Consider the following 11,722-nt stretch of genomic DNA (forward strand, 5'->3'; position numbering starts at 1 on the left):
AGCTCTGGTAGCATAGTGGTTACAAATTGGACTTCTGACCTCAGGGTCAGTAATTCGAAACTACCAGCTGTTCTACAGGAGAAAGATGAGGCTTTCTGCTCCTGTAAAGATTTACAGCTTCTGAAACCCTGTACAGGGTCGCTATGAGTCGGAATCGACTCCATGGCACATAACAACAACAACAACAATTTTTCAAATGTTGTTGTGTTGTTAAGTGCCATTGGACCCTGTATAGGGTTTTTGAGGAGTGGCTGGTAAGCCTGAAGAGCCAACTTTGCAGTCCAGCATATTAACCCACAGTGCTACACTAGGACTCTGTTTATCAAGTAAGGAGTGCCAATACTGTAATCTATCCCTACCTTCACAATCACTAGTGTATAACTTATATTTAATTTATACATCTGATAAATATTTTAATTTGCTCTTTTGCAGGATGATAAAACAATGACCAGCAAAGAATCCATTCATTTTTTATTGAAAGATATTCTTACTAAGAAATAGATGACATAATTTTTCTCACTCGTCTCAGATGAGCAAAGAAAATGTAGCATCTTCATTTTGCCTTACCTAGTTCATCTTGCACGTAAGCTTCCTCCCACTCATTAGCAAGAAAAAATGAAAGAACTTTATTTATCTCCCTCTGGTAAACTTCATCTGATGCAATCATTTAAATAATTCCTGTAGGAGATGCTCTATCCCTTTGGAATAAAAATGTTCAGTCTCGCAGATGGCTGCTTCTTCCTTCTGCTTTTCTCCCTAAGGTGATATCCTGGTAATGAGGTGAGAGAGATTTGTATGATCTCGTGGCATTAGGAATCTGGATGATGTGCTCTGACTCTATGAGTCCCAACAGCTGTCTCCTGTCCATTGGGGTGTTCCTCTCTCTGCTGGCATTTTACAGCTAAGGTGTGTGGCTGGGGTAAAGTCTCCGGACTTGCTCAGAGTCTGATGGCATTCCCTGGTTCACTTGGCCTCATCTTGCACAACCGCCATTGAACTTGGCCAGACAGTCCACTCTCCAGTCTCTACTGTGAGCCACCTCACTCATCATCCTCAGAGCCCACTGGCCAATTAACTTGGGCAGCCCCCATTTGGGACAAGTTGTTGTTAGGTGCTGTTGATTTGATTCTGACTCATAACGACCCTATGCACAACAGAACAATGCCTGATCTTGGGCCATCCCCACAATTGTTGTAAGGTTTGAGACCACTGTTAGAGCTACGGTGTCAGTTTATTTCATTGGGACTTCCTCTTTTTCACTGACCCTCTGCCAAGCAAGATCTCCTTCTCCAGGGGCTGGTCCTTCATGACAAGAGATGAAGTTTCACCATCCTGGATTCTAAGGGACATTCTACTTGTGCTTCTTCCAAGATAGATTTGTTTGTTCTCTGGCAGTCCATGGTATTTTCAACATTCTTCACCAATACCACAATTTAAATGCATCCGTTCTTCTCTTGTCTTCCTTATTCACTGCCCAGTTTCCACATGCATATGAGGCGATTGAAAATATCATGGCTTGGATCAGGTGTACCTTAGTTCTTAATGTGACGTCTTTGCTCTTTAACATTTTAAAGAGGTCTTATGCAGTAGATTTTCCTAATGCAATATGTCATCTGATTTCCAGACTGCTGTGTCTATGAACACTGACTGTAGCTCTAAGTCAACTGAAATCCTTGACAACTTTAATGTTTTCTCTGTTTATCATGATGTTGTTTATTGGTCCAATTGTGAGGATTTTTGCTTTTTATCTTGAGTTGTAATCCATCCTGAAGATTTTATTCTTTGATCTTCATCAGCATGTATGTCAGGTCCTCTTCATTTTCAGCAAGAAATGTTGTGCCTTCTGCTTTATCTCAGGTTGTGAATGAATCTTCCCCAATCCTGATGCCCTGTTCTTCTTCATATAGTTCAGCTTCTCCGATTGTTTAGCATGTAGATTGAATAAATATGGGTAAGGTAGACACTTCTAAGTTTCATCAGTGCCACACAGAGCAAGCAGATCAGCATTTGGAAAAGCACACTCAGACCCTTCCTCTATGCCCCTCCTGACATGCTGCTGCCACATTTATAGACAGGAGCAGCTTTGGAGATGGCTTCTTCCCTGAGTTCTAAACAAAGGACAGAGCAAGAGCCCGTGAGTCCTAATGTTCCTGTCAAAAGATCAAATGTATTCCCCACCCCTTTGGGGGAATCCCTGGGCGGTGAAAATGGTTAACATGTTCAGCTGCTAACCAAAAGGTAAGAATTTTTGATCCATCCAGCGGCATCTTGGAAAAAGTCCCAGCAATCTACATTTGAAAACACAGTTCTACTCTGACACACTTGGGGCCGCCATGCGTCAGAGTTGACTCAAAGGCATTTGGTTGCCCCTTTTGGGAGAGTAGAGAGAATGAACGGACAGACTGAAGTGCAGGCTTTCACTCTCTGCCTCTTCTGCCTCTCTCTCCCTCCCATAGCACTTGAGGAGCAAAGGAATCCAGTGTTCCTTTTATTTTATTCCCATTGTGTCCAGCTTCTTCTTCCTGACCCCAGCTTCTGAGCTCAGCTCCATGACAGGGAGAGATGTTGGTACCTTCTGTCTTACTATCAGCTGGTTCACTGGCTGATCCTTGAGTTGTTAAATGAGAGGAACTCAAGGAATTTAGGAAGACCTCTTCCAAAGCAATAATCTGGTTTCCATGGCTTAAATTTGGCTTTTAAAATCCTATCTTGAGAGTCAAAACTTCATTCTTTCCTGTTTCTTACTCTTTTCCTTTTATAACAATGCAGTTTCTCGCAGGCAGCTGTATGCCTAAAGCCAGCTAGGAAGAAGTCCATGTCAAAGTGAAGAGAAAAGCAAGTGCAGAGTCTGGAGGGCCTACAGGACACTCATCGTCTCACTGCTTCCTTCTGGTTTCTGCTCATTAACTACAAATGAACAAAGGACCCTCATTGAAATAGTAACCACTGGTTCAGACTGTCTATTTAGACCTCTTATCACAGATTTCCTTGTTGTAGCTCATATATGTATATGGAAAACAGCGCCTTCATTGTTTTATTGGTTTCTTTTGGGGGGTAGGGGAAAGTGGGAGGGTGGAGGTTAGGGACTTGGTAGAGCTTGGCTGGTATTAGCTTCTTTCACATACAAAGGTTTTTCTCCCTGTTGCCTTCTATATAGTCTCAAGAGGAAAACTGAGCAAAGCAAAGGACACACATACCCCCTTTCTAATCTGTGGCTTTTTAGAGCAGCTCCTTGGTGTTAAATTCATTTCCTTGTTTTTGCCATTGAAATGAAAGGACAGAACAAGTCCATAACAAAATCACGAGAGCCCATTCCAAGAACTCTCCTGGGCCAAATGTAATCTGAGGTCTAATGTTTTTTTCTTCTTTTTTTTTTTAGAGAGCCAGAAAGATGAGAATGACCTAAACGAGGAGCAGGAAATATTCACCGAGATGATGCAAGTGATTGAGCAAAGGGACAAACTTGTAGACTCCTTAGAGGAACAACGCATCAAAGAAAAAGCTGAAGACGAGCACTTTGAAAGCTTCATATTCTCCAGGGTCTGCCAGCTGAGCAGGACGTGAGCAAGCCCACGGCCTCTCTTCCTCTCAGCAAGCTGAAGGCTAGTCCAAGAAAACCTCACACTGTCATCATTCATTTTGCAGGATTCAGAAGACCTGGACTTTAAAGTATAGTCTACTGAAATTTTTAAAAGAAATTTAAATGTTATCAGATACACTACAGCTACCCAAGATTCTTCCAGAGATTTTAATGAAGAAAATACAAAGACCCTTTTGAAATAGGCAACCAAGTCAGCAGGCCTCTCAAATTGAAAGTGTCCTTGGCAGCTGACCAGCATTGTTTTCCCTGGAAAGTAACCCAGAGATCTGACTATCCTGCTGCTTGTATAATTTTTTTTCCCCTCCCAATTCATTGAGTTACACATCTTAAGATTTTCAAGAAGCTGCTTTCTCATAGCTATATCCATATTTGCCTTTTTTGCATGGATGACCGATTTCCAAATGTCAGCAAGACGCAGCAGCAGTTTAAAGATTAGGTTAATATTTAAATTGTGTTTCCCGAGAAAGAGAAGAAATCTTGAGATTACTGATTACATAAAGCAAATAACTCATATAGCAGGTGTTAATTCAATCCAGGGTGAATTTAATTTACCAGGCGTACTTATAAACCTTAATATAATATACATAAGCAATGAGAGTTTAATAGAACATTTGAGCCTTAATTTTAGTTTTAAAACAGAAAGAAGGGAGGGCAAACCCCCCACAAAGTTTCAAATGCTCTTGATCTAGAATGCTTTTTGTTTTCTGAACACTCCGCTTATAGGCCCTGGAGCAAAATGAAAAGGAGTTTTAGAGAATGTATAATTTTGAATGCTTTCTTCTAACTGTTGGCCATGTGAAAGTCTTCCTGTTTGTTGTTCAAATGTTGATGATATTAATGCTGCTACTAAAAACAAATATACTAGTTGTACAAAGCAGGGAATGCTCCTCAAATATGGTCTTCTTAGACCCAAAACAAGAAGGAGTAGCTGATCACATTGTCTTCAAGGATTGCCCTGAAACTCTTGGGGACAAGGAAAAAGCCACTTCTAACTTCAAGTTGGAGCTGAATGCAATGACACCATTATTGACCAAATCCCAAATTGGGGTGTATGTGTGTGTGTGTGTGTGTGACATTTTTAATGTGAAAAGAAAGCAGGGAGGACTTTGTGCACTGATATGTTGGACCTTCTGGGATATCTCAATGGTTCTATCTGGGGCCAAAATAGAGATTTTAAATGGTGATCTATTGTTACATGAAATACTGGATTTTGCTCCCCAAATGGGATTATGTGAAGATTCACTCTGTTGCTGATAAGAAAGAGATTAAGAACTTGTTGTGTATTTGACCTCTCTCATTTTTGCAAGTGTTTAAATGTGTCTTTAGACAAAAGGTGCTTTGTAATGGTTGGCTCTGACTCTAGACCCAACTTTCCTCAATATAAATTTACCTATGAACTGCTTCTGTCTGAGATGTTGTCGATACACACCAAAAAGCCAGAAATTAGACGTATAACTGGTTTTCTCCTAAGTTAGTCATGGTTTGTGGTGGAGGTGGTTATGTGCCGTAGAGTTGGTTCCCACTGATAGCGCCCCTCCGTAGGGGTTCCAAGGCTGTAAATCTTTACGGGAGCAGACAGGCTCATCTTTCTCCTGCAGAACAGCTGGTAGTTTCGAACTGCTGACCTTGAGGTTAGCAGCCCAACTCATAACCACTATGCCACCAGAGTTCCTTAGGCAGTATTTAAACACAACCTTGCCAGGTTTACCAAGTTCTGAAGGTTGTAGTTCTTTTTTTCTCTTCTTCTTTCTCTATGTATACATAGATATAATATTTAAATATATATGTTTAAATCAGGTCTTCTTAAGTCTGGTTCTTCTTATTAGGGAATATGTATAATTTCTGGCTATTTATCTATTTTTATTTATTTGTGCATTTGATGGAAATTGCTAATATAATTTCCTCATAATTGTGGTTTTCCTGTGTTAGAATTTGGAGATGTATTAGTGCTCAGATATTGGTATATTAAGGATTAATATACAGATGCAGTCTAGCCTAACTTGATATCCACGATACTGTCTGTGAAAAAAAAATCATATTGTGTGATTTGGACATAACCTGGCCCTGCTTTTTCTTTCAGCATCTGAAACAAGTATCATGGCCTTTGCAGTAAGGATCAGAGCCGAGAGGGATTCACGTTTATGATTGTACCTCAATGCACATCAGTAGTCGTTTTGTCTTATCTGAGATGAGTTCCTCTCACATTGTCATTAGCCTTGTAACTTTCAGCAGAGCCAGTCCTTTAATAGCTTAGAGACTGTTTCTTTGTTTTCTAGGATCATGCCTAACTCCTGAGCAGTCACATTCACTGATTCTTCACCTTGTGCTATTTAAAAATCTTTGTTTCACTTACAAATTGATACTTCTCTTTTGACTCTTGCTGCTGCTATCACAAGCATGGTGTTGCTGCACTTGAGGGCTATGGTGCATTTCATGGTGATAATTTTAAAAGGACATTAAACAGAGACACAATGCTGCAACACTCAACAGATACTTAATATATGAGACTGGATTCTGCTGCCTACCAGTCGAAGCACACACTGTTAAACGGTAAACTTTTTAGACAGAAAGTCCAGTACAGTATATACATAAGTCAATAGCATAGACATTTATTAAGAGTATCAAGACATATGCAGTATAGGGTATATACATACAGTAGTACCATTATATACCAGGTGCCCAATTGCTTTGTATATAAAACAAATATGAGATACCTATGTTGCGTGCAGGAAGCTCTTGCATTTAATACGTCCTATTCACCAATCAACAATTCACCAATCAAAGGAGCTCTGGTAGCGTAGTGGTTACAAATTGTTCTGTGAACCGCAAGGTCAGCAGTTTGAAACTACCAGCTGTTTCACTGGAGAAAGATGAGGCTTTCTTCTCCCGTAAAGATTTACAGCCTCGGAAACCCTATACAGGGTCACTATGAGTCTGAACCGACTCCACAGCACACAACAACAACAACATTCTCCAATCAAGATTTATTGTACTTCTATTATAACCTTGGAGTTCTGGTGTGCTGCTATAGGATAAAGCACTGTACTGCAAGATTGGTTTGAACCTCAAGGTCGTTGTGAACCACCAGCCGATCCTTGGAAACCCTGTACAGGGTCACTATGAGTCAGAACCGACTCCACAGCACACAACAACAAGAACAACATTATCACCTTATGGGACAGCGGATGTATATGCAGTCAGATGTTGCCCAAATGGACATTATGTGGCACATGACTATAACCCAGATGTGTGAATTGTATAATATTAGATATTTATGGAGAGAGTCAAAATAATATTTCCAACCATCAGGAATTTAGGGATAAGGTTATATGGATGCACAGGGTTGTTAAGGAAGAGATAGAACTTAAATTTTCATTCTTAAATATTCAGAGTTATTCAAGACTAGCCTTTTCTGTCTGTTATTTAAAAAATATATACCATTTTACAACTATATAACAACTGGTGCTCAAATGCATAGTGTTTGGGTTGTTAATTGTGCAAAAATATTAACTGCCATTTATTTTAATTTGTTCTATTTCCATGGGAAAGGAAGGCTCTCCCAAGAGAAAGAAGGTGGTTCTGGACTTTGTATTATGTTAATAGGTGAGGGAAGCAATGTGTTCACTTTCTCTTCCAAAGACCTTTCTCTGTGGTTGAAGGCTCAGTCTTCTCTGGGTAAAATACAAACCTCATACTTCCAATCTTCTTATTTGCCTTCTGTTTTACCAGTACATAAAACCATTTCAATGATCATTTCCTAAAGGAAACAAATATTGTGGCTGTTGAGCTACTTAAAATTATTCCATTCTTTTTTCACAATAGAGAATGTTCTAAGACCCTCAAAATGGAAAACACTGTTCATTTTGAAGATAGGCTCTTTGATGCAGAGTGATGAAAATGCACTGCCCTCAAAGAATATGCCCGTTGTGATCATAGCTGAAACTTAGGGCTCTGAATAGGACGTGGGCCCCAACATCAGTTATATACCACAGTCATTCTCACATAACCTCTGAATTAAGTCAAAGGGCTTAGTTCTGAACTTCGTTCTAAGTTCAGAATTTTATGTAAGTTGGCCCCAAAGAATGTATCTTAAACTATCTTTTCTAAGCCATTCTGTCATTGCTCTATTTGGTCAACAAACATTCACTAAATGCCCTGGTGGTTCTGTGCCATTGTTCTAGGTGTTGGGATACAGAACAAATATTAACCATCTCTTCCAAATAAATAAATACAAAGATAGAGACCTCGTTATATTATAACCATCAACCATTCTACACACACTTTTCTCAAACATAAAGATTTAAGTCCCTGACTATTGTGTGCTGTTGACAAAAAGAGAAATCCGTGTTTCTAAAACTGTGAAAAATAATATCAGTTGTACTGTTTCATTTAAACCTTGACTTTGGCAGTGTTAGGCTGCTTGGAATCAATCAATGCAGAGATGCAGCATGTTAATTGTAACTGCGAAAGGAAGTGGCAGGTGTTTCCAACTCTGATGAGCTGCAATGAAATTGATGTTTTCTGTATTCTGGAAGCAAATGACAATTCAGCAGTGTCTCTCTTCCCAGGAAGCAGATTTACAGGTTTTTCTTTTCAAACTGAAAATGGCAGTATGCCCCACCCAGGTGGTTGATCAGAGAGCTACCTCAGCAGGGCAGAGGTGGCAGGGGCAGCTGGCACCGCCACACGAGCAGAGAGAGCTGCAGCCATTGAAACTGGTGAGCTCAGATGCAGGATTTTATTGTAATAAGAAGGTTCATGTACAGAAGAAAGTGTACAATTTCACCTACTGTTTATCGTGGAGCCTCACTGCTGAGTAGCTTGTAAAAGATTAATTTGCTCCAACAATTGGGAACTATTCATGTGGATTGAAATGTCTTGTATGTGCACTGTTACAAATGCTGAAATGAACCAAAAATAAATGGTTTTGTGTCTGAGGAATCAAAACATTTTCATGTGGGCTTGGTCTGCCACCCCTCAGGGCAGCGACCATTTCATTTCTTTCTTCTCAGAGAAAGGGCTTGGGCAAAGCTTTGATATCCTGTGGGAGTCTGTGAATTAACATTGGACACTTTATTCCCACTGGAACACCTGGCAGGTCTTACCTGGCCCACAAATTGGATGCAGATGAAGGAGGAGCCAAGAAGACTCACCTCAGTTGTATTTTTTCAACAAAGAAAGCTATTTTCTGGGCTGAGCAAGGGGAGGAAACGTGCAGTTTCTCACCTGAGGAAGCCTAGATTTGTATTCATTCACTCAATAGGAATGCTGCCTTCTGCACGAGACTGGCCTCTCCTCGTACGTACTCTTTCAGAAAAAGTTACTATTACCCCCCCACCAAAACCCCACTCTTGTTAGGACATACAAATTCATAAAATGAGAGTGTGTAATACGGCAGAAGTGCTGTCAAATGGTCAGTCCCAGGAAGTTCCCATCATTTCACACAAAATTCACCCTACTGTTTGAAAGCTTTTGTTGCTGATCAAATATTTGAATGATTTATTTTTCTATTTAATATTGCTAACAATATGCCTAACTGCTGGTGGGAGCTCCTACTTGGCAGGTGCTAAGATGCTGAATGAAGAACGCTGAGGAGTACTGGGGCACCTTCAGCGGGTACTTCAGTGCTTTGTAGAGTTCCACTGGGCCCATATGGAGGCTCAGCGCCCTTCCTCCTGGTCACAGAGCCAAAGGGTCTCAGTCTTCCTTTACCAGTCAGCTGCAACTCAACATCCCTAAGCCTTCTGAGCATGTTTGATTGTTTTTAGAAATAACAAGGGCAAAGCTATGTCCTCCCCACTTCCTTCTCTGACACTTAGAATAGTAACTGCTGCTGATGGTGATTGTGTGCCACCGAGTCAGTTCCGACTCATAGTCACCCTGTATAGTTTCAAGGTTAGAAATCTTTACAGGAGCCAAAAGCCATCTTTCTCCCGTGGAGTGATTGGTAGTTTTGAACTACTGCTCTTTTGGTTAGCAGCCCACCTCATAATCCACTACTCTAATAGTAACTGGTTGTTGTTGTTGTCGTGAAGTGCCATCGAGTCAGTTCCAACCCATAGTGACCCTGTATAGGGTTTCCGAGGAACAGCTGGTCAGTTTGAACTGCCAACCTTGCAGTTCAAACGGCTTTGCAGCCTAGTGCCACACCAGGACTCCCTAATAGTAACTAGACACTGTGAAGTCAGCTCTCCTCACATGCCAGGGTCTCTGCAAGTGAATGATCCCATAGAACCCTAAGAGCAAAAGCCTTAAGAGAAACATTATTCTTATTTTTAGATGATAAAACTGACACCCAAGGAAGTTGAGAGACTTACTACCTAAGATAGTCCAATGGCAAAGTAGTGAAACATATTGGACACCATGTTGGCCTCTTGGGTGCTAGTCTACCATGCTGCTGGGCCTCCCTCTGTAACTCATCACAGCTTGGGTTTCCCTTTGTTTCTTAGGTTGGTGCTCACAGTCATTCCTCCCCTAACACACCAGTACCCATCCCTACTGTCATGCTTTGAACTGTGTCCCACTAAAATATGTGTCAGCTTTAGCTGAGCCATGATTCTCAGTGGTTTGGCAGCTATGTAATAATCTCCCATGATACTGATCTGATAGAACAACCCTGATGTAAGGAAGAATTGCAGGGATGTGGCATGCAACACCTTTTATCTTTCAAAAGATAAGAGGAGAGGGAAGTGAGCAGAGCAGTGGGACCTACTACTACTAAGAGAGATGAGCAAGGAGTGAAGTACATCCTTTGGACCTGGGGTCCCAGCACTGTGAAGTAGCTTCAGTGAAGCTACTGAAATGAAAAGATTGATGGCAAGACACCTGGAGATCTCTAAGGAATGCTGGGCCTACTGATGCTAAGAGGACCTTTTTCAACAGCTGGTGCTCTGGATTTGCACTTCTAGCCTTCCCAACTATGAGAGAAGAAATTTCTGTCTGTTAAAGCCCTCTACTTGTGTTCTTTCTGTTACAGCAACTCAAGATACCTACTAAGGAGAAATCTGGGAGTATAAATCAAAGCTGCAACTTAAAGTTTGTTATTTTTGTGGTTCCTTCAGTACTGTATCTATATGTGAGGGTAAGTAAAAAAGTATTGCTGTAGAATCATAGAAACTTTATTAAAGAAAAATATCAAACTGCAAAGCTATTGTTTCTGGACATATGCTCCATATATGTTTGCACACTTCTGACGATGCTTTTTCTATTGTTCTAGATCTTCCTCAAAAGATTCAGCACTCTTTCATCTACACATCCAAATGGCAGTGTGGGGCATTTTTGAAGGGCTCCAATCATGCTCCTTTTCAATGTTTTTGTTTTGTTGTAAATTAGGGTAACACAAAGGAGTCTGAAGGGGAAAAGTCAGGGCTGCAGAGTGGATGGGATCAAGTTTCCCAATGCAGTTCTGGCAGGACAGCACTTGCTATCCTTGAGGAATGAGCAGGTACATTGTCGTGATAGAAAAAAAAAAAAATTCCTTGGCACAACTTTCCTAGTCTTCCTTATCAGTGCAGTTGTCAGTTGTCTTTAAACAACTTCTTAATAAGCCTCTGTGATGTCCAGGTTCCTTTAGGATAGGTTATTAAGGTTAATTCTTTGGGATTCCAAAGACCAGTCATAATAACCTTCTGAGCTGACCTTTCTGCATTGAATTTAACTGATCTACTATAGCCTCTTAAGAAGCTCTGGTAGCGTAGTGGTTACGAATTGGGCTGCTAACCTCAGGGTCGGCAGCTCGAAACTACCAGCTGTTTCGTGGGAGAAAGATGAGGCTTTCTCCTCCCATAAAGATTTACAGCCTCGGAAACCCTGTGCAGGGTCACTATGAGTTGGAACTGATTCCACGGTACTTAACAACAACTATAGCCTCTTGGAAGACATTGTTTTGCTTGGAGGAATTTTTGTTTGTTTATTTCTGAAGCCATCCACTGATCAGAGAGACATGTTTAAGCACGTTTCGTTTGGAGTTAACCCACGTACTTATGAATTGGAACTTTTTCAGCAATGTTTTTTTTTTTCTGTACCCTCATATGTACTGTAACATGATGATAATTATTTAAAACCATGATCTAACCTCCCCCAGATCTCATAATAATCTTTCAATAGACATGATACTCCAGG

General features: G+C 40.7%; 1 protein-coding gene across 1 annotated transcript in view; it reads left to right on the forward strand.

Moving 5' to 3' along the window:
• MICALCL (MICAL C-terminal like) overlaps positions 1 to 3,564 on the forward strand; it is a 79,691-nt gene extending 76,127 nt beyond the window's left edge. The window contains exon 13 of the mRNA XM_006865824.1: positions 3,380 to 3,564. Coding sequence (XP_006865886.1) covers positions 3,380 to 3,564 — 185 coding nt within the window. The remainder of the gene's footprint in view (positions 1 to 3,379) is intronic.
• Positions 3,565 to 11,722: the final 8,158 nt, after the last annotated feature.

Source organism: Chrysochloris asiatica, unplaced genomic scaffold (genome assembly GCF_000296735.1).
Source record: "Chrysochloris asiatica unplaced genomic scaffold, ChrAsi1.0 scaffold00083, whole genome shotgun sequence".
NCBI classification, from domain to species: Eukaryota; Metazoa; Chordata; class Mammalia; order Afrosoricida; family Chrysochloridae; genus Chrysochloris; species Chrysochloris asiatica.